Raw genomic sequence first — 23498 nt, 5'->3', positions numbered from 1 at the left:
TCTAATTCAGAGATAGGGCCTGAAATTCTGCATTTCTAACAGGCTGCCTGGCAATGTCAATGTTACTAGTCCATAGAACAAATTTTGATTAGATAGGTTTTAGATCAAAGCTACACATACATTTGTACACACACACACTGTACCTTTGGTTAAGCAGGTGTGCTATTCTGGGATATTTATATCTTAATTCATTTTAAAAATCACAACCATTTTCTCACAGCTTTCAAGGTAGACAATAGTTGCTACCAACTGTATATGTTATATGTGTGTTTTTGTTTCAGTAATGTAGCTACATTCCATTTCTGTCACTGTTGGCAAGCATTCCCCTAAGGTTTCTAAACATGTTAGTGGGTTTTTTTCAAGAAGATATAAAGAACCACCTCATTGTTAGTTGTTCATTAATAGTTCTCTTATTGGCAACTTGGATGTATGCCCCTTAATTTTGCAAGTGTTTTAAAATTAAAATTACTTCCAAAGCATTTCAAATACTCCTGGCAATAACATCTGCTTGGAGGCAGAATTTTTAATTCTCCTCCCACAGGTCTTTTCTTTTATGATTCCATAGCCTTGTGGGTTTCCTTAATAGTCTGAAATTCCACAATATAATCCATGTGTGTTGAAAGACATCTGAAATCATTGACATGCCTCAGGGTCTCAGGATTAAGCAACTATCAGCTCTGTCCTCATGTAATTGGACTCAAAGAGGTAATCTCCCATTTAGGTCCAACTCAGAAATTCCTTCTTTCTCTTTCTCCTCCTCTATTCCTCTATTTCCTCTTAGAGGAAATAGAAAGCATTTATGATTCAGACACATTTCTCAAGTAATGAATTTTTATCCCCATGGGAGTCCCTTAATTCGAATCTCAAGAGATGGACAATATCTCTTAGGTACATGACAAAGAGGTAAACTTGAAAGCAATGGTTGATTTTTATGAGTCTCTAAGCAAGAGCTCTCAGCCACCCTGGAGAAAGAAAGGCTCATCTCTGCTGTTTAGGTAATAAAAGTCCTTTAGTCTCATTTATGCTGGACAGCTATATGAGATATATTGAAAGATATAGGCTAATCAGTGCTAGCACTAAACTCTCAAAGGTCCTGGGATCTTTGAACTGGATGACCACAGGGAGTATGTTGTCTAACTTCCTATTCAATTCAGGAATCCTTATCACTGTGTCCTTGAGATTCATTCAAGGTGCCATGAGTACCTTCTGAAGGGTGAGACCCTAGCTGGACAGCTCCAGTTGTTAAACATCTGTAACTGTGAACAGCCACGTGCATTCTCTCAAGCTGCTCTAATGTTTTATACTCTTCCTGCTCACCTCCTGTGCTTTTATGTTCTTGCCTTTCCAGTTCTACAGTGTTAATTACAGCTTTCAGTATTGTATGGTAAGCTCTCCTAAAATGACTTCACTTTAGTTAGGAGCTCATTAAAATATAGTGACACTTGACACATGTTAACATCTAAGACTGCAACCATCACTGTACTTTGAAATTCAGAGAAACTTCTGGTTTCAAATGCCTTACTGCTCTCTTAAGGAATTGGATGATGTCGATCTCACCATAGGATATGTACCTTTTGCCTCCCAGTTTCGGCTGCACCATGAAGAGTTAAACAGTATGCATCAGGCCACACAGAGTGCTGAAGACCCAACTGGGAATATAGCCCAGGAAACTTGGCTCCCAGTCCGGTGTGTTTCTAACCACATGACCGTCATTTCTGATGACTGTAAATGCACATAGTACTCTTTCTGCTGAAATATGCAGGAGACAATCACATTGGTAAACTGGACAAGTCAGTGCATGTTAAGTAAGTTCCTAAACTGAATAGTGTGTATTCTCCAGGATTCCTGTTGCCACTGACTGTGAATGGTCCACATTTTACTAGTGATATCATGACACATGACATTTTTGAGGGTCCTTTCATTGTAGATTGCCCTAACATTCACATTCTTGGCTCTTGTTCTTGCTGGACACAGATTTTGTTTCAGTGCCATCTTTCTGAGAAGGCACTTCTAACTGTTGGCAGCTAGCTGCTGCCGTTAAATTCTTCATGGCCTCTGTGCTATGCCCTCCAATATGCTTCCTGAGAGGCTGAGCCACTCTCTGCTGAGATTTCAACTATATGCTTTTAAACCTGAAACAGATGTTTCTTGGCTCCTGTCATTTGTCATGAGCTTCTCTATTTGTATTGTATACAAGGCAGGTAAAAGGCAGGTAATTTGCTGCCTCACTCTGGACAAAGAAAAAAAAAATGGACAGAGGGTGAAACAAGACAAAGGGGGAGAATAAATACATAAACTAGAAGAATAAAGCCACATGGAGACAGAGAGTACAACCACTTGAACATCTATTATCCTAATATATGCTATAGTTTGGCTACTACTAATTTGCCTGGCATCCCTCTTGAATCATATTTGTGGCCACCCAGATTAATGATGTGAGCTGATCTTTTGATTTAATATCAGCTTGTTCTTTTCAGCTCCCATGTCACTTACTGTCCTAAAAAAAAAAAAAAAAATGTACTGCTTGTTACTCAGCCGTCTGTGTTTTCAAGAACTCAGTCTTCTTCTTTTTTTTTTTTTTTTTTCTCCTCTTTTTTGTATGGGAACCAGGAACTAGAAAGCATTAAATGAGGAAAATTAACCACTCACAGAAAAGGTGGAAGCCCAGAGAAAAGGGGTTTGTCTTTTATGGTTTGTACTTTGTAAGCTGTGGGTGTGACTCAATTTCCTCACCACCCACATAAAAAGGTTGCCACCCAATCACTGTTTTTTCTATCCAAAACCCCTCCCCTTTGATTTTGGCTGGGAAAGACCCTAAGAAAGACTGCCCTTTCTGGAAGTTGCAGACTGTGACATATAAAAGCTGTTAGCTGCTCCTGCAGCCAGCAGCATTCAAACCTTGCAGAGTTTTGCTCTCTGAGAGCTTGTAATAAGACACACTCTTATAAGAGTTCATGCTACAACCTAGCAAAGAACTTTAAATTTTTGGAAGAACAGTATATTCATTTTGGCATTCTGCAGAGGTAAGCTCTTTAGCTCAACAAGTTTATTTTGCATGCATTGATTTTATACTAGCTCACATTTTTATTTTATTTTATTTTTTTAGAAATGAGATTGACTTATTATAACTTTTTTTTTTTGTTTGTATTCTATCCCTTGGTGTCCATATATGTCTGGGACACAATATCAGCACATTCTCTGTTGTTACCTGTGATGCATTTTCCTTTCTCACTCTCAAGATTAATTTCAATTCCTAAAGATTTCCCTCTGAAAATATGCACAAATGCATTATGTGGTGCAGGGATTTGGGGCAAATGGTTCACATTCATTTTAGGGTTAGTAGTCATGTTGTTTATTTTTCTCTAGCTATAGGAAGTTTCTTTTAGGAATCTGCCTCATAACACCAAGTGAAATGTATAACAACTACTATAGATTGTTTCCTAGGCGTGAGTTCAACATTTGTTTGAATTTTTCAGAGAAAATCATACCAAGCAATGCTCCCAAATGATGACTTTGTAAATTCATACCCACTGGCCCTTTTTTTTTTTTTTCTTTTCTCATAGACCCTAACTCTACCTTTCTGCTTTAAAGCAAAGTAAACTCGGTGGCCTCTCCTTCTCCATCCCTCAAAATGATAGCAGTCTCTGCAGTCAGCAGTGCACTCCTGTTCTCCCTTCTCTGTGAAGCAAGTGCTGTCGTCTTACTCAATTCCACTGACTCATCCCCGCCAACCAATAATTTCACTGATATTGAAGCAGCACTAAAAGCACAACTAGATTCTGCGGATATCCCCAAAGCCAGGCGGAAGCGCTACATTTCGCAGAATGACATGATCGCCATTCTTGATTATCATAATCAAGTTCGGGGCAAGGTGTTCCCACCAGCAGCAAACATGGAATATATGGTAAGAGGAATTTGTTTTCTTTGAGTTCTGAGTGAGGACGCTGGATTTAAATTGTTCGTTGAAGAACCTAAAGAGTGTTTATATGTTAAAGGATATGGAGCTCTGCTATACATTTTAACTTAGGAAAGGTTCTTATATGCCTAGTAGGCTTAAATTTTGTTCCATCATAGAATTAAAGGGGGGGGGGTGTCTCATTTTCTTTTGTGTGCTCCATAACCACTGATGGATCAGGTCTTATATAAGAAACAGAGATAAAGAATGGGGTATGTTGACTGACCACATTTGAAAGGTACACTTTTAAAAAAAATATTCACATGGAACTTTTTCTGTGTTTTGTTTATCTAATGGTCATATTTATCAGCTAAAACATTTCTTGAAAATAATTTTTTAAAATTATAGGTTTTGTGTACATGATTTATTCTCTGGGTAGGTGTCTCTTCCCTTTCTTGGACAAAGCTCTTCCTGATGCTAATCTATTTGTGTTCTCAGAGAACATGCTGACTTTTTCCTCTTTGTGATTTAATGCTTTGTCGTTCAGATAAGAGTGAAGCCAGCACACTTGCACACTGTTCCAACTTGCCATGTACACATTCTTTGCTCTTTTAAAAATAGGCACTCTATGTTTAAATCACTCTACTTAGGAAGTAAAAAATAAAACAAAACGCTTGAGTTGGTATTGAAAGGATAGCTGTGTTTTTTAAAGTTACTTTATTTTTTGTTGTGTATTTATGCAAGGGTCCAGCACCTTCTAAGAGCACAGCTTGGAGTCTGTTTACCAGCCTGGTTTTTCTAAGTTGGGGTGGGGAGGTGGTACCACTAACAACTTTTTATAAATGCCGACCTAAAATCTGGTGTTTCTATCAGATTCTAAATTCATCTCTTTTATTTAAATAAGCTTTTTAAGTTTGACTAATTGCAGATGTCAGAGTTAAAGGAAAAATAAAGACTTGCCAAATACAAGAGAGTCATATTTCATAGAAGTACAACTTAGACTCTATGAAAATGCACTTTCCTAAGGAGTTTTCTATAAAGAAAGAGGAAAAGGAGATATAATCAGTCCTGGTGTAGGAATAGCACTATACTTTCATGATTAAGAATATGAGCTTTGGAATCTAAATGCTCGGGTTCAAATCTCAGTCCTGAAATATAACCTGCATAAATGTTTTATTTCATTTTTATCACCACGTATATGAGGATAAACATAGTACCTGCCACATAGGGTTGTAATCAGGAAAGTATGAGTTGAGGGGTTGAGCACCTAGACCAGAGCCTAGCACAATAGACCTTCAACAAACATTAGCACTTTCTAGAAGGTGATATATTGACATAGAAAAAAGAATAAATACGTTTTTTTAGTTACCATAAATTAGGAGAGAAATATTCATAAGATTCTATGTGAGATCAGAAAAGTATAATATATAGACTGTGGATTTAGGAAATACTTCCTGGTGCCAATCACATCGCTATGCAGACAAAAGTAGGGTCAAGATAGCTGAAGTGTTTTAGAGGCGAGCTCCTCTGAGATCAAACCCTAACACTGCTGCTTACTTTGTGACTTTGTGCAAGTTACTTAATGTGTGTGAGACTTAATTTCCTTATCTTTAAAATGGGAATAATAATATAGATAATAACCAACCAACATATGTGCAATTCACTATTTTAATGATGTTGAAGGCAGAGGGATCATCATGAGTAAAGGGGTACAACACAGTATAAATGGTTGAAAAAGCCACATTTTTCTGCTTGTATTTCCCCCACTGATCAAGAATTCGTTCATTCCACATGCATTGATTTAATTTTTTCCATGTGCCAATGACTTGGCTAATTGTTTCCATAGATGATCTCGTTTGATAGCTCACATTCTCCCTATGAGGTTAAGACTGTGATCTTCATTTTACAAATGAAATCACTTAGACCTAGAAAAGTTGATGACTAGGCCAAGGTGGTATGGACAGTGAATGGTATTAATGGAGTTAGAATTTAGGTCTATGAAATTTCAGTCATTGCTTGTGTTGGGAAGTATCTTTCCATTGGCAAGGTTTATAAATGCTCTGTTGGGGGAAATCCCTGGAGGTGTCAGGCTATCTTTGTTTCCTCCTTTAAAATGCCAGCTGAAATCCTATAGTATTCATATTCTATTCTATTATTATTTCTCAAATATAGGAGCTATGATATGATTTATTTTATAAGAACCAAATACAGTGCTGGTTATGTCAGTAGATGATTTATAAATCCTTCTTCACTCAGTAAAGTTAATAAGAAGCAGTAATTGGAACAGTAAGTTCTATAAAATTAAATATGACTATCTCAAATTGTCATGAAAATATTGCATGTAATTCATTTGCACATGTATTTATTCATTTAATATTTATTGAGCATTTACTATATGTCAGGCACTACTCTAAACACTGGGGTTACATTCATGAATAAAATAGACAGTCCTTGACCCCCTGGGTGGGAAACCAGACAATAAACAAGATAAATAAAGTACATAGTACATTAGAAGATGATAAGGTTGTGGAGAAAAATAAAGCAGGTTGTGGTGAGATTGTGAAATTTAATAGGGTGGCCAGGGAAGGCCTCACTAAGAGTGTCCTGGAGAGAGGTGAGGGAGTCCACCACACTGATAGATGAGGGAAGAGCTTCCCAGGTGGAGGGAAGAGCAACGGAAAAGGCCCTGAAGAAGGACAAAACTGATTAGTTTAGTTAGAAAAATGTGCTCAATTTTATGAAATTGTAAGGTAGAAGGACTGTTTGAGTAAATGGAGTCATTGAAATAATTCACATGGATCCCTCATGAAACACTGAAGGAAGTACAACATAATAGGCCACTTGGAGGTTGGAACACAAATTGTAAATGACTAATCTCTAAGCCAGGTGAAAAATATCGATCTCAATTCACCATTTACCTTTATTTTAACTTGTTCAGCATTGATTTGGATTGTGAGCAGTCTGAAAGTCAGCTCCATTCCTAACCCTTACTATATACCTCAAACACTTAGGACCCTTACCTCACTAGGACCACTAGCCGCGTGTTCAAATCCTCATCAGTGTGTGATAGCAGCCACAGGAGCCTCATCAAAGATGGTCTTCAGCTCAGGGTTTTTGTTAACCATGCTGGCCTGATTTGGGTCTCTTTCACCCACAATTTTTCTCTCTAAACCTTCTTCCCAGGCTGTCTCTTTCCATCTGTCTCTTCCTTAGCTTATTCCATGATTTACAAGCCTGACCTTCAAGTTTCATATCAGAATGCTATGTCCTTTGTTGATATTTTTTTACCCTCACAACCATATTCAATTTCTCCTTCTTTTTTTAGGGGGGGGCAAAGGGAGAGAGAGAATCCTAAGCAGGCTCCACGCCCCCAGTAGGGAGCCCCAGTAGGGAGGCTCAATCTCACAACCCTGAGATCATGACCTGAGCCAAAATCAGGAGTCTGTCACTTAACTGACTGAGTCACGCAGGTATCCCATCAATTTCTCCTTCTTTTAACTGCTATAAAGAACACTTCATGTCTGTTATTCTGCTCTCATGATTGTCAAACTTGATCTATACTTATTTATATAGTTCTTTCGAGCTTTCTAGGTGCTGAATCTATGTTTATTCACCTTTGTATCTCTATTTTTTTGAGCCAGTTCTTGAGTATAGGCAGTGATCAACCTTTATTTGATAATTTAGTTGAAGTCCCTATGAACTGTTATATGTTTCTAAGTAGCATCAATTTTGATATATATTTTAATGGAAATTTTATTATCATGTATAATGATATTTTACCACATGCACCTAAAGTTTAAAACAAAAAGGTTTTCCTAAATTCTAAAAGAGTCCCTCAAAATTAAATGATTTTAACTCCTTTTAAGTACTTGGTTATGGCAGTGTACCCTTGACTAAATAAAGTAGAGACAATTTGAATTCAGAGTGTTGACATTTATGTTATAGTTGTATAATATTTTCTTTGGATATTTTGTCCATGATTTTAGTAAAAAATACATATTTGAAATATTTAATTTTCTAAACACAGTATCTTTTAAAAAATAATAATAAAATAGATAGGGCTTAAGATATGCAAGTCAAACTTCTTTACTCTTGGCTTCTGTTCCACAATTAGTTTATTGACAAATTTCCAGAGCTCCTTGGACACCAGCTGTTTTTCATTCTTCTAAGGGCAGCTTAAACCATGACTCTAAACCACAAACCACGCTAGTTTCTTAGAATAAGAATTATCCCCTGAAGAATGAAATTACAAGACTCACACATGGAGTAAAATTTGTAAGATATTCCTTGAATTCATGTCAATTGAATAAATTGATTTTAAAAATGTAGAGTTCCCTCCATAAGAGGATGAGATCCATTGATAACAGAAATCTTTGTCTTTAAAGTATAAACAAAACCATAAAAAACAAAACAAACAAGAAAGAAAACACTAAACATATAATTCAGTAGAATACACTGCTGCATAAGGTTGATGTAATCAACAAGGTACAGATAAATACCATGGAGAAATCAAAGAAAGAAGTGATAATCTCTTGTTGGCAAAATCATGAAAGGCTCTTTGGAGGAGGGACATTTGAGATAGATGTTCAGGAAGGGGCAGGGTTGAACGTTATAGCAGATAAAGCAATGCATGCACAAAATCACCAGGAGAAGAAGAGCGTAATGTGTTAGCCATATTTTTGAGGAGTTTGAGAAAATACTGAGGATCACTTCATAAAAGGTGATTAGGGAGACTATAGAAGTTTTAGAGTGGCATCAGAGCCACATTTTAGAAAGATGGCCCTAGCAATTGATGGAGTTTAGATTGCCAGTGAAGTTGACTGGGGAAGGGGCAATCACTGAGTTAGTAGTACCACTCCTTTAGGCAAAGTAAGAAGGAGTCAGACCCCTGCACCTACACAGCAACAGGTATGAGCAGCTAACTGAAGCATGATGCATGAGATAGCAGTCTTCATAGTCGATATACAATGATGGAAAGACAGGTTAGGGACAGTGAAAAGATAATGGTGGGTATGAACTGAACAACTTAAAGCTGAAAAGGTGTAATATAATTTCACTAGGTTGATAATATGGCCCATTTCATTTGTTTGGTGTCTGCAAATATTATTTGCAGAGCTAAAAGGATAAGGCTTCCTGGAAAAGAGAAGAATACTAGTTACCAAGTCATGGCAGGTAGTAAAGTAACAGAAAGCATGACTCCAGTGAATGAATGGAGAATAGATTAATCCATCCTTGGAAAGAGCCAATAAACTATTTGCCTACAATAATTTATGACTCAGGAATAATGAAAATGCTGATTTTGTTCATTTGGGCCTCATGTGAAAGAGAATGTAGATGATGTTAAACTCCTTTTTTTTTTTCTTTATTCAATAGTTGACCAAACACTTGTGATGTCTCTCCTTGTCTTTGTTTTTTTCTTTTTTTTAAATGAAACCATATATTATCCCAAATGGCACATTTCCTCTCATTTGGGAAGGATAACTCAATTTTCTTGTTATAAACATGAGAAATTTGCTGTGTTTAACCTAAATCTTTTCAATGAATGCTTTTATGACTACTAGAAACCCTCCTGAGACCCGTTGCCAGCCAGCGGTGAGCTGAGAAAGACTGCTGACAGGAAGGCATTTCTCCTGCACTTTTGGAACTCCACATTCCTTTTCTCATAGATGTAGAGCCTTTTAAGTGTCTTGGCTTCCAACGGACACTGGGCACATTTTGTAGGAATTTTCTTTCAAGGTGCATGTTGCTTAATATTACTTACTTAGTGTTACTTATATATGAATATTCAACTCTTCATGTATGGAGCCAGCTGAAGGTTGAGAACATTTTCTTTGTGACCATTTTGAATACAGGCTCTAAAGTGCAAATGGAAACGTTAACACAGTATGATTCAGAACCTCACCATTAGGTGGTAGACAGAAAAGCTCTGAATCATATGAAGGCTATAGTGACTATACTTCCTAGTATTACAACACTGCTTTTTTGATGGCAAATGATATTTGGCCACATACAACAGTGTAGAAAAATAAATCTATTGTATTCCTGCTGAGTATTTGTAGAACCTAGCATCATATCTGTTCCACAGAGAAGACTCAATAAATATTTGTGGAACACCTGAATGAAGTCTTTTAACATTTTCTGGGCATCTGATGTAAACAATGTGTTTACATCGGGCTATAGTGGTCTGATGGGCAAGAGTCATTCATTATTCAATCATTCATTCCACAATATTTACTCATGTGCCTGGCACTGTGCTGGGAGATTCAATGGGGAGTGGAAAGACACTCTTTTATAGGAAGAACTGTGAGCAGATAAATGCAAAAGCAGTGAGTTGAGTGCTAAAGGAGAAAAAATATAGGGTGCTTTGGGATTACATGAGACATACTTAGCCCAGACTTGGACTTAAGGTATAGAGGTAGGGAAGATGTAGTAGGTATGGTAGGGTGCTCTAAGATGGTAAATAGTACATTGAAGGCAAGGATAAAAATTCAGTATGACTTGGATATCATGTATAAGAGGAAAAAATGGTGTTTGATGAGGCTGGAAAAGGCATGCAAAAACTTGTTTAGTTTTATTATAAAATCAAGGGAAGTTATTGAAGGTTTTAAGCAGGGAAGCTATATAATTAATTTGCATTTCAGAGAGGTTGTCTGGCTACAAGGTGAGGAAATGACTAGAATGGGCAGAAATAAAGACCGGGTGAGCGGTCTAGAGGCTGTTTTACTGGTCTGGGTGAGAGATGAATGAACACTCTGACAATGAAGCCTATTGGATTGTGACAAAGTGGAGTTAGGGATCAAGTCAATAAGAGTGAGTGATTTGGGAGTGCCTGGGTGGTACAGTCGGTTAAGCATAAGACTCTTGGTTTTGGCTCAGGTCATGATCTCAGGGTCATGGGATCGAGCCTCATGTCCAGCTCTGTGCTGAGCGTGGAGTCTGCTTAAGATTCTCTCTCCCTCTCCCTCTGCCCCTCCCACTCTTGCATCTCTCTCTAAAATAAATAAGTAACTCTTTTAAAAAATAGGAGTGAGTGATCTACATTATGAAATAAAATGAAGATTGATATGATGACACAACCAAGAAGGATACCTCTGTGATTTGACTAGGACAATTGGGTTTCTCAGAGTTGAAGAACACAAAATCAAGAGCAGGTTTCAGGTAGTCATTAAGTGGCTGCAGGTTTATCATCCAGGGTACACATCTACAAAGGTTGAAAAAAGTAGCTAGTATGTGGGAGGGAACATTCTTCTACTATAAAAATTTTTGGATAGGAATATGCTTCGGTAATCAACATGGACCACTTTTCATAATAGGGGTAGGGTAGTGTCACAGAGACAGCATGGGTGGATGATTTTATGTCTGGGTATCTACTCAAGAATTTTTGCAAGAAAGTTTCATGTATCTTTTTTTTAAGTAAGTGCTGAGGCTTAAAGACTGAGCTACCCAGGCGCCCTCTTTTTTTTTTTTTTTTTTTTTTAAGATTTTATTTATTTGCGAGAGAGCGAATGAGAGACAGAGAGCATGAGAGGGAGGAGGGTCAGAGGGAGAAGCAGACTCCCTGCCGAGCAGGGAGCCCGATGCGGGACTCGATCCCGGGACTCCAGGATCATGACCTGAGCCGAAGGCAGTCGCTTAACCAACTGAGCCACCCAGGCGCCCCAGTGCTGAGGCTTAAATCCACACAAATCCAAATCTGTTTCAGGGGCCTGAGTAGGACCAGGCCCACCTAATTCTTTTGACATGCTCAGGATAAGGCTTTTTGGAAACTAATCAAAGAACTTCAGAATAATAGAGGTTGACTAGTCTGGCTGGTCTGGTGTCCTGAACTTAGCATATCTAAAAAGCATGTACTAGTCAGTGGCCATTAAATAGTTATGAACTTGAGATGTTTAATAGTCTATGAGAATTTCTGAAGAATGGTGTAGGAAGGGGGTAGAGAAAATCAAGACTAACAGCTTAAACTGGTCAAGGAAAATGCTTGGCATAAAATACATCACAGACTGAGGTTTGGAGGCATGGGATTCGAATGTTTCCAGTCTGTGTTACCCATAGTGTCTAAATCAGGTACCAAACATTTTTTTTTTTTTTTACATGAATATGGAACAATGCCCAACAAGTTGTGTTTTTAGACTAAACTTTTCATGACTCTTAGAGTTTCACACCACATACTCCAAACTGAAACAGTTGAGAAATGTTGCTTCAGGACACAATATTTTTTTCTCCTAAAAAGTGCATCAAATTCATGTTTCATAATTTCATTGAATATGAACATTCTACCAGATCGGTCTCTGCATTCCAGTGAGATCATGTTTTCAGCAGGCAGTAGGTAGGCAGAAAGGCATCTGAATTCTTCTGACCACGTGGGCAATGGCATGATTTGGAGTATGCATGTGTATCACAGGATAGTTTAACAATCAAGAAATCAGTTTTTAGATTATTGCAACACTGAGTTGGTGAAAAAAATTAGCCACACATGAAAATGTCTTCCTGGCTCATAATTCCAGTATTAAATGGTAGGTGATGGGTATTATATTTCCCTGGGAAGGAGAATTCTTACTAGAATCCATCAAGAAATGATCTTAAAATTTAAAGATAAGACATATAGTAAAGAGGGATTTAAGGAGGGGAATTAATAAGTTTTAAGACATCTAAAATGTTCTCTAATTTTTACCTTTCACTGTCTGATATTACTTCCCCTGGAAGCAAGCTCCTTATTATCTATATACAATTCTGTTTCTGATTATTTAGTTGCTTCAGGGTTTATCTGTTTTCACTTTATCTGATTGCCTGCTTTGTTGAGATTAAAGCTTGGTGTCTCTTAAACTGTAGGCTGCCAGATAACATGATCAAAAGTGCACCTCACACTGCTTCCCATTTTAGGTGGCTTTCTAGTTCGCTTGTCATCACTACCATTCCAGTGCCTGCATCCCCAGTGATAATAATGTCTACCATTAAATACACCCTTGTCCTCCTAGGGCTGTGCTAAATACTCTTCAGTCACTATCTTGTTTAACCCTCAGAGAAGTCTTGAGAGATGAGGACAATTTTTCTCATTTAGAAACAGGAAGCTTGGAGCTTGGAGAGCATAAATAACTTCCCCAAAGTCACGCAGCAGGTAAACCAAAATGATGAGAACATAGTTCTTTATGACAACAAAGCCCATGCTTTCCCCTTCATGTGTTCATCTCCTGCTCTTGAGACCACCGGCTAAGGTATTTCTCTACATGCATTTGATCTGAGGACCTCATTGAATATTAGAAAGTATTTCTTCACATGGAATCAAATCTTACTCCCAGTACTCTTTCTATCCTTGGTAACCATATAGGAAAACTCTGCATTGTGATAGTGCTTCAAGTCTTTGAAAGCTGTGAACATTGATGTCTTGGACCCTTAACCTCAAGTCACACAGCTTTTTCTTAGCCTTCAGCCCTTTTGTGTTAAGTAGCTATATATAGCACCTCTTGCATGCAGAGTATTGCCAAAGTAGCCTATCAGGGAACGTTGCAAAAAGATATTTGCCTCCTGAAAATGCTGGAAAAGGTAAGAAGTTGTACTATTAAATAAATAGAAAATCAGTGTACTCCCTCCCACACTTTTTGACCCACACTTTTTCACATACACACATGAATGGTACCCATTAAATTGTTTTGGGAATGGAAGCAGGGTGGCTCTGAGCAAGGAATGCCTTTCATCCTGTTGTCATCTAGGTTGGGTTCCAATACATGTGTGCTCTTCTTACAGTAAGGTGCTAGAATTTATGTGATCTGACAAGTGCAGAGTAGCAATGACAAATCATTCTCCATTTATTCTACTTCTATGGATGCATCCTAAAGTTAAGTTTGCAAAATTGGTGGGCACCTTCTGCTGATTCGGATCATATTCTCGTATTCTCATGAGTTGCATATTTTAAATACAGGTTCAGTGTCATTATAGTGGAAAGCAATTGCCTTATTTTTTATTTTATTTCATTTTTGTTAACAACATAAAATTCATGATGTTTGACATCAAATAAAAGTATCAGACATATAAGGAAGCAGAAAAATAGGATACATAGCAAGGACATAAATCAGACAATAGAAACATAAATGATGGTATTAGCAGAAAAGAAAGTTTAAAAAGTTATGATAAACATGCTCAAATATTTCAGGGAAAACATGTATATAATGAAGAATTTTCAAATAGCTAAAAGAGTTTTCTAGAGATAAAATATCTGAAGATGCAATATCTGAAATACATATTTCACTGAAGAGTAAATAGTGAACTGGAGATACAACAATAAAAACTATGGAAGGATATCACAGAAATAAAATGGATAGATACATGACAGATGGATAGATAGAGAGATATGATACGGGAGAGGTAGGTTCTTGTCTCACAGAGTCGAAGAATGAATCTCGTGGACAACAGAAAGTGAGTAAAGTGATAGAAGTTTATTAAGTGAAGATACAGAAAAAGCTCTCAAGTGTGAGAGGGGTCCCGACAGGGTTGCCAGCGAAGGCCTTTAAGGTTGGTTTAAGGTTTCTTTTATAGAAAGCTAACCAGGGAACTTAAATCCTGTTAACATTTCTATTGATATCACCATTGAGCACCTTTAATGGCTTAGTTCCTTTTTAGGGTCTGGTTGGTTATTCCTTGTTGGTCACAGGTGATTATCATAAAAAGACACCCACCCCGCATGCCTAGGGAAGGATCCTTTTTAAATTTTGTATCTTTTTTTGCAAGATTTTAGATCTTCAGAAAGTTCTGTATATGTTTCTCCCACATGTTATTTGTAATATCTCAGGTAATAAAGCCATTTAGAGTTCCCATGGTATCTAAATAAGCACTGTAAATACCATGTTATTTCTGTATTCATATCCATGTACCCACAGAATACATGTTCCTTTCTCCTAAAATTGTAACTTTCAGAGTGAATGATGTTAGCTTATTTGTATAGCAACATACACAACGATATCTCTATCTTTCTCACCAATAATCCTGTCTTCCTTGAATACACAGAACAAATATCCTCATGGAGTTTGGCACCTAGCATCTGTGACAGTGAGACATTTTCATGATAAAATGTTATTTTTAATTTTTATTTAAACTTCAATCAAAAACAGACCAGAGTTTAGAGGAAGGATACTGATATAAGTGCTTATATGTGAAAATTAACAGATGTTAACTATCAGAAATGTCCCCTTCTTCTTAAGCATCTCTTGTGGTGTGGCAGTGGGTAAGTAGGGATGGGAGAGGAGAGGGGCGGCCCAAAGTTCTCTGCAATCAAAATGACTCTCCACCAAAAAAGGCTTTAGATAATTATTTCTAACCTGAAGAGAACAGAACTACTTTGTAAGCACACATTCAAGATCCCCAATCTTAACATTTTGATTTGATAGGTCCAGGATTGGGCTAGGCATCTATCTTCTCGAAAGTTCCCCAGGAGATCCTAGAGTAATTTTCCAGGTGAGAAATTTCTTCAATCATGGTTTAGGACACAAAACTGAGCTGAGGGAAATAATAAAAATATTTAAATCTCTACTTGTTTGTCCAGAGACTATATATTGTACAAATTAATAGGTTAAGCTAAAGGAAGAATTATCCCAGTGGTAATTCTATATTATCACAAAATTTCACTTGAAATTATTCAGCACCTGCTTTCACAAAATATCATGTGGGCACTGTGGGTCTGCAACATGAAACGATGCTCACTTGGGAATATACTTGATTGACTAAGGAGACTTTAAAAGAAGCAAACTTTTAAGTAGCACATGATTCTCCTGGAGCTTTTTAATATAATGCATTATATACATTATATATGTATAATTTGTTATATAATAATGTATTTGTATGATGTATTACAGTTTGCAATTATTCATTTATTTGTTTGGTAGTGTTTTTGTTATCTGTCTCTTCCCTAAACTTTTAGAGTTCGTGTTCGCCCTGCTGACTGTTGAATTCACAGTACCCAATGCCTCCCAGTGAATATTCATTTACTGGCTGCCTAGATGAATGCATTACCTAGGGTCCTATTGGTTAATCTGGAAATGTGGGTTTCTTGCATTTTCCACTGTTGAGGATAAAACAGCAGCCCATGTGTGGTAAGTCTGTTATAGGAGGTTTGGGGCAAAGGTGGCTCCAGGGACACTCTTTCCTGCCACCATCAATGGAGATTAGGAGGGGAGATGCCACATCGGTGTGAGTGTAATGGTGAAAATGATACCTTAAACCAGAGTTCATAAACTGTAGGCCCATCAACCATTCTAATTAGGGGGCATATTTAATTTGCTCCACATGATATTGAACTGTACAGAATTTTACATTTTTAAAAATCATTTGCCAAATGTTTAAGTTGCTACATTTCACATGTACATCAGGATTTCCAGATTATCTTCAAGAGAGGAAAGTTCTAGAGACATTGAGCCCACTTCCTACTTGTCAGCAGCTGGTCAGAGAGGAGTAGCTTCTTTGGGTGGGGCAGATTTGTTCATTTCTGAGTCTTTTTTTTTTTTCCATGTAACTGTCCAGAGGTCAAGCACCATCTTACACCCGATACGACTTTATTCATTTTCATTACTAGACCATTCCCCCAACACAGTCATTTGAGTGCGACTATATTTATACAGAACTCTACTATTTCCAAAGCACTTGAGTCAAGTACAGTTTCATAGTGCCCATTTATCCATACATAGATTTAAAGCGCTGGAACTTTCTTTCCTAAACACCAACCGCATTTAAGTACTCTTACTTCAAAATCTGAATGTATTATCTTTTATCCATACACTCATTAATTTACATATTAAGGCTTCATAGATATGAAACACTCCTTCAGGTAGGAGTCTCTTGCAATAACCCAGATAACAAATGATGTTGGCTTTGACTGAGGGGGTAGCAATAGCAGTGATGAGCAGTGGTTGTATTCTGAATGTACAGTATTTTGAAGGTAGGATCAACAAGATTTGCTGATGGAGCAGATCAAGATTATGAAGCAAAGAAAGAGTAAAGATGACCACTTAGATTTTTGGCCTGAGCAACCACAACAGCAGTTGGTAAATTTCTTCTGTAAAGGATCAAATAGTAAATACGGCGTATGTTGCAACTACTCAACTCTGCTTTTGTAGCACAGCAGGATCCATAGACAATATAACAGGCACTGGGACAGATTTGGTGGTCCCTGAATGAGAAGATGGGCAATGCCATTCACTGGTAGAAGGAACACTACAGGAGTAGCTGGTGAGGGACTAGGGAGTGGAGTGGGGTTATGAATATCTGGAGCTCAATTTGGGGTATGCTAAGTAGAGGCTTAAAGTAGGTAGGTGGAGAAAGTAGTCTGGAACTCAACTGAGTGGTCTAGAGATAAAATTTGGAACAATACCACCAGCATATAAATGGTATTTCAATCTGTGAGACTGGATGAGATTACCTAAGCAGTGAATATAGATGAAACAAAGGGGGGGGGAAGAGAAATGGATGTGGCCTGAGTCCTGAGGACCCTCCAGCACATAGGTTGGAGAGATGAGGAGGAATCAGCAAGCATAAGCACAAGCAGCAACCAGAAATAATCAGGGCAAGTGTAGGGTCATGAAACCAAGAGATGGGTGTGTGTCCAGGAAGAGCAGGTGGTCGGTCAGGCATGCCAAACACTACCGATAGAACAAGTAAGACAGTGACCAGGAAATGACCACTGATGACATTGATAAGAGCAGTTTGGGTGGAGTGGAGGTGGGGTGGGGAGTCTGCCAGTGTGGACTCAAGAGAGAAGGGAAACAGAGAAATTGGGAATTCTCAGTTAAGACACTTCTCAGGGGATTTCATTGTAAGAGAAAGGAGAGAATGATGCAGTAATCGGAAGATGAAAAGGGGTCAAGAGAGGCCTTTTTCTGTTTGTTGTTTAATAAATTTATGTCATTGGCAATGATTCCCTCTAAAAAAACGTCCACTTTACCTCATGTCTTTATAGAAATTTTCCTTTCCCGCCTACATGAAAGGTAGCACTCATCTTACCTGAGGGAAGTCTTCATTATCTTCTTTTAAGCATTTAAAAAATGCTTTGGACCCTACTTTGGTATTTTGTAGTGTAATGTGTTCCCATATTTTGAAGTTATTTTTGAGACTTGAGGGAATTTTTTTTTATCAAGTTCCTTTAACTATCTACTGCTCCTATAAAGTAGAATCAATTTCATTAGTCTAATCAATGCCCAGAATTTCCCATTTGAAGACCTTTTCTCTTCTTCTGCTCTACCCCACCCGACCTCACCCCATCCCTCTCTAGCCTTACCAAAGCTCATTCCCACCCTCCTGTCTGGTTTAACACTGGATCTGGTGTATTCCGCTTTCAGTGTCCTTTATTGGCCATTTTACAGGCATTTCTACCTAATGGGGACAAACCAACCAATTTCAAATCAGAGCCACAATCGTGCCTGTGAAGCATTTTTAAAGCTTTTGGCTGCCCTCAGAGGAAATAATTTCGTCGTCACTTAATTTCTTTGTAATGGTTCTTTCTCACTTTTGTAAATCAGTACTCCTTTTCCAATTTGACTAACCCAGGAAAAGATCAAACAGTCTTAGCTAACTTACTTCTTTAAAACTTCCAAGCCTGTCTATCTAAATTGACTTTACTTTTTATCAGAATATACAAGAAACAACAACATAAATGTCCAAAAAAATACATGTCTATGGGGCATGCCAAACTGTCTCCAATGGCATTGTTACCACAGTGTCCGTGAAAATAACCAATTTAGAAATGTGTCTCTAAAAATTCAAAGTGTGATCTTTTAATTTTTAGCATTTTATGTCTTTGAAGATAGTATCCATGAGCAGAATAGATTTTCTAAGAGGCCAAAATTAATATTCCTTGTTTTTCCTTAATTTAGTTGTAAACACATTTGTTTAATATTTATTACCAGCAGATTTAATTAATTAAATTTCCTAAGCTGCATGTATACATTTAATTTATTCATATATTAAAGTGTCTTTTTTAAAGATTATTTATTTATTTAAGAGAGAGAGATAGGGAGAGACAGCATGAGTGGGGTGGGGGTAGGGGAAGAGGGAAAAGCAGGCTCCCCACTGAGCAGGGAGACCATGGGGATCGATCCTAGGACCTTGAGATCGAGACCTGAGCAGAAGGCAGATGCTCAACCGACTGAGCCACCCAGGCGCCCCTTAAAGAGTCTTAAAAGTCTAAGAAATATGACCTCACTGATATGAGGAATTCTTAATCTCAGGAAACAAACTGAGGGTTGCTGGAGTGGTGGGGGGTGGGAGGGATGGGGTGGCTGGGTGATAGATATTGGGGAGGGTGTGTGCTATGGTGAGCACTGTGAATTGTGCAAGTGTTGAATCACAGATCTGTTCCTCTGAAACAAATAATACAATATATGTTAAAAAAAAAAAAAGATAGCAGGAGGGGAAGAATGAAGGGGGGGAAATCGGAGGGGGAGACGAACCATGAGAGACAATGGACTCTGAAAAACAAACTGAGGGTTCTAGAGGGGAGGGGGGTGGGAGGATGGGTTAGCCTGGTGATGGGTATTAAAGAGGGCACGTTCTGCAGGGAGCACTGGGTGTTATACACAAACAATGAATCATGGAACACTACATCAAAAACTAATGATGTATGGTGATTAACGTAACAATAAAAAATTTTTAAAAAAGAAAAAAGTCTAAGAAATACAGTGACTCTTATTTTAAATTTTGCAGTACTATCTTAAAACTTTAAGATTTTCTTGTAATTTTCAACTTAAAATCTCAAGTTAAATGATTACTCACTGATATGCTTATGTTGAAATTACAAGGCTAACCTGTTGCTTTAATAGGCATATTTTCTTAACCATTACTAATTTTAATATCAAGTGCACACAGGTTCCTCAGCCAGAAATTCTTTTCTAATACCTTAAATTCTATTCTTTCAAACACTCCTACATTTAAATCTTATGTGTGGAATTAAAAGATGTTACCCATTTTTTAAAAAAGCACTATTTCAATGTTGAGGATGTATTCCCAGGAATTTTTAGGGTTGCCTTCTAGTCTGAGTACATTTCTTGTCCAAGATGTTGACTGGGATTTAAGATGGGTGCTTCAGATGTCAATGTGCTTCATGATTCTGGCTGTCACTGTGTTGTGGATACCAAAACTTATGGATGGCTGGCAAAACAACCTCATCCCTGGGCTGGATTATATCACTATCCAATTCTTCTGTCTGCTTATGAAAGTCAGCGAACTTCTCCCATACTGCAACATTCTTTGATTTGATTTGGTATTTCTTTGGCTCAAGCTCTAAACACTACTAAACCTGGTGAGAATCTACATTCTTTTCATACCCCTCCTATTTCTTGGAGCCACAACTCTTCTAGATATTTAAATGATATCAGCTTGAATTTTGGATATCTCTCAGGGCTTAGTCCAGCTATGTGGTTTTCACAGACAAGATGCTAACTTTTATTTACAAGTAGAATAGTTCATGGTGAACATTTTAGTACAAAGATAAATCAATCCTTTTATAAGCTGACCAATTAAATGGCTCTAATAACAAGGATTGTAAGAAAACCATTTGGGGCAATAGGGCACAGCTACAATCATATGCATGCTCTGACACTGTTTTAAGCCATCTTTATTTTGTGAACTATCCAATTTAATCATAATATCTCAGTTCTAGTGTGTCCTGTAAATGTTTTTGGGTATCCATGAATAATATTCCTAATTTTTGCCTCACTTTTAGGAGGCAAGATCAAATTTTAAGTGTTTACAACAAAATTTTTTGCACACTCATCTTACCTATTTAGAAGGGCAGAAACCAGAAATACAGAATGTTCAAGCTGGTTGAATAAAAACTAAGTATCAGATATTTAGTTTTCCAACAAAAGGTAATAAATAGTATGTTGCATATTTACTAGACATTCCATAGGATACACATGTGTGCCCTTTTCTGTTGTTATATTTGTAGGATCCAATATTAAAATTGTTTCTGAGCACCTGGGTGGCGAGTCAGTTAAGTGTCTGCCTTAGGCTCACGTCATGATCCCTGGGTGCCGGGATCGAGTCCCACGTCAGGCTCCCTGCTCTGCTGTTCTCTCTCTCTCTGTTTCTCTGTCCTCTGTCAAATAAATAAATAAAATCATTTTAAAAATAAAATAAAATAAAATAATTTCAAGTAAATGCTACACATACTCAGAAAAGTTCAGCAGATAGATTGCCCATCAAGCATCCAGAAATGTATACATTAAGTTAAATGTTTAAACAATTTACGTCTTCATTTTCTGAACTTTATAAGTTGTAAAAATTCTTTCACATGGTTGTGCTGGCCACATTCATTGCAATTTAGAGCTTCTGGATAGGAAAAAATAGATCATATTGGACCACTCCTTACAGCCCCCAATTTTTTGTTGAAATCTCTTATTGTTTTTAAATAAAGTTATCATTGCTTGTTATTTTCAAACCTCAAAGACCTCTCATCATATTAATAAATTTAAATACCGCTGGATATTAAATAATATATCCATTTTCTCCTGGAAATTATAACCAATGGAGAAAGACAGATAGCAAATACAGATCTTAACTTTACCAGTAGATGTGATTGATGTAATTCCTAAATTTCAGAGCTCCCTACTCAAGCTGGATCTTCCCCTCTCTACAGGATGAGTGTGAGTCTTGCTTGAAGACAAAGAGGCAAGAAAGAGTATAGCACCTTTGACTTCCCCTGCAGTGGGTATCAAAGGGACAGTGGACCATGTCTCCCACGGGGAGTCAAAATGGCCAGCTCTGGCTGGGGGGGTGGGGGGGTAGGGGGGCAGGGTACATAGCCTGTGCCCATCAGTCTCTCTAGCATCTTCCTTCAGGAACATAGAGACACACAGAAATCCCTCCCATCAGTACCCTAAAAGTAAACATGGAGAGAGAAAGAAAGTGATTATCCCTTCTCCTCCCTAACCATCTTCCCCCAAATTTTCATTGTAATATTTATACATAGAAACTCATGCCTAAAAATGTCTAAATACATTGTCTTCTTATCAAAATCCCTTATCATCATTAACAAGGTATGTTCATGTAAGATATTTTTCAGGCATGAACTTTTTGGTTTATCTTTTTTTTTTTTTTAATGACCAACATTTTAATAAAGTAAAAATGCTTTTAACCATATATAAAAGATTAATCCATATATCCAAACTGATGTTTTGAGTAGAAATATTTCAGATAAATATAGATTGAGATCTAAATACAACTCTATATCAATCTATCAATCTATATCATATATGTACAATAAATAGTTTATCTTTGTGACATATACAATATTAAGTTTTAAAATACATGAATGAGTATAAAGATAGAATTATATATGCTAAATTACTTCTAAATTCTTAACAGCTTTAAATATTGTTAATTATTTTGAAAAGAATCTAGTTTTATTCTCTCTATGGAATGGAAAGGGCTCGGATTGAGCAAGTTATAAGCCAATATAATATACATCTTACTGGCTTTGATGATGGTGCTACTCAGGTATATTAAATCATGAGACGTGAAGATGAAAGGGACCCTAGAAATGACCTTATCCAATCTTATTTTACAGATGAGTTAAGTGGGAGAAAGAATACTTGACTTTCTTCAGTCACAGACGATCATAGCAGTAGAATTAGGGTTAGAACACGAGATTTTTATTTTCAGGTCAGTGTTATCTGTGCCATGCTCTGCTTATATTTTAGGATAAGACTATAATAAAGTGTTTTTAGCAGTTGTTGATCTGAGTATACATTGTAGTTCAATATGTAAATAATACTTAGATGCATTTTTTTCCCCAATTGATTACAATTAATTAAGAACCTATCAGGGGACATAATTTTTTGATGCCATTTAATCTGGAATTCCTTTGTGAATTAATTATACTATTTTGTATTTCAGTGAACTGTAATCCATATTTCATAAATCCATATTTCATTGAAAAACATCAAAAGAATAAATACTAGATAAATCCACTATCAGCCAAATACTTTTTTTGGAAGATTTTATTTATTTATTTATTTATTTTAGAGAGAGGGAGAGAAAGAGAGTGGGGGAGAGCGGCAGTGGGGGGAGAGGGACAAGCAGACTCCCCATCGAGTGTGGAGCCTGACTTGGAGCTTGATGTCAAAACCCTAAGATCATGACCTGAGCTGAAATCAAGAGTCCCATGCTCAACCAACTGAGCTACCCAGGCACCCCAATGCTTTTAAAAGTTAATTCCAGTCCTTGGATATTATGACTTTTATTATAAATTTATTTTGTACTGTTGACACTTTGCCCAAATTTTTACAGCTAAAACAAAGGAGAAGTTTGAAGCAATAATTCATAAAATTTATGTCTGACCTAAGTAACTATGAAAACTGTAGTACAACATCTCTTATGATAGAGTGTTTTCCATTTTTGATACTGCATTTAACATTGATTACTCACTGATTAAAATGGCATTATGTAATGTTTTGCCACATTTAATTGGCAGATGATATTCTGGATAACTAAGAAAAGTGTGTCTTGCTATAGCTCCTTAAGAAGATGTGGCCATTGTCACCATAGAATTTAGATAATTCTCATTTTATACAACTTTATAAGTTTATTTTAATGTAATTCTAGATGAATATATGTAAGATGACTT

General features: G+C 37.1%; 1 protein-coding gene across 1 annotated transcript in view; it reads left to right on the top strand.

Annotated features, from left to right (window-relative positions):
* Positions 1–2972: 2972 nt before the first annotated feature.
* The window catches only part of PI15 (peptidase inhibitor 15), a 33962-nt gene continuing 13436 nt past the window's right edge, over positions 2973–23498 (top strand). Inside the window, exons 1-2 of the mRNA XM_036090904.2 lie at positions 2973–3023; positions 3564–3904. Of these exons, the coding sequence (XP_035946797.2) occupies positions 3632–3904 (273 nt within the window). The 5' untranslated portion in view covers positions 2973–3023; positions 3564–3631. The remainder of the gene's footprint in view (positions 3024–3563; positions 3905–23498) is intronic.

Source organism: Halichoerus grypus, chromosome 5, assembly GCF_964656455.1.
Source record: "Halichoerus grypus chromosome 5, mHalGry1.hap1.1, whole genome shotgun sequence".
NCBI lineage: Eukaryota > Metazoa > Chordata > Mammalia > Carnivora > Phocidae > Halichoerus > Halichoerus grypus.
This window is presented reverse-complemented; position numbering and strand designations above follow the sequence as displayed.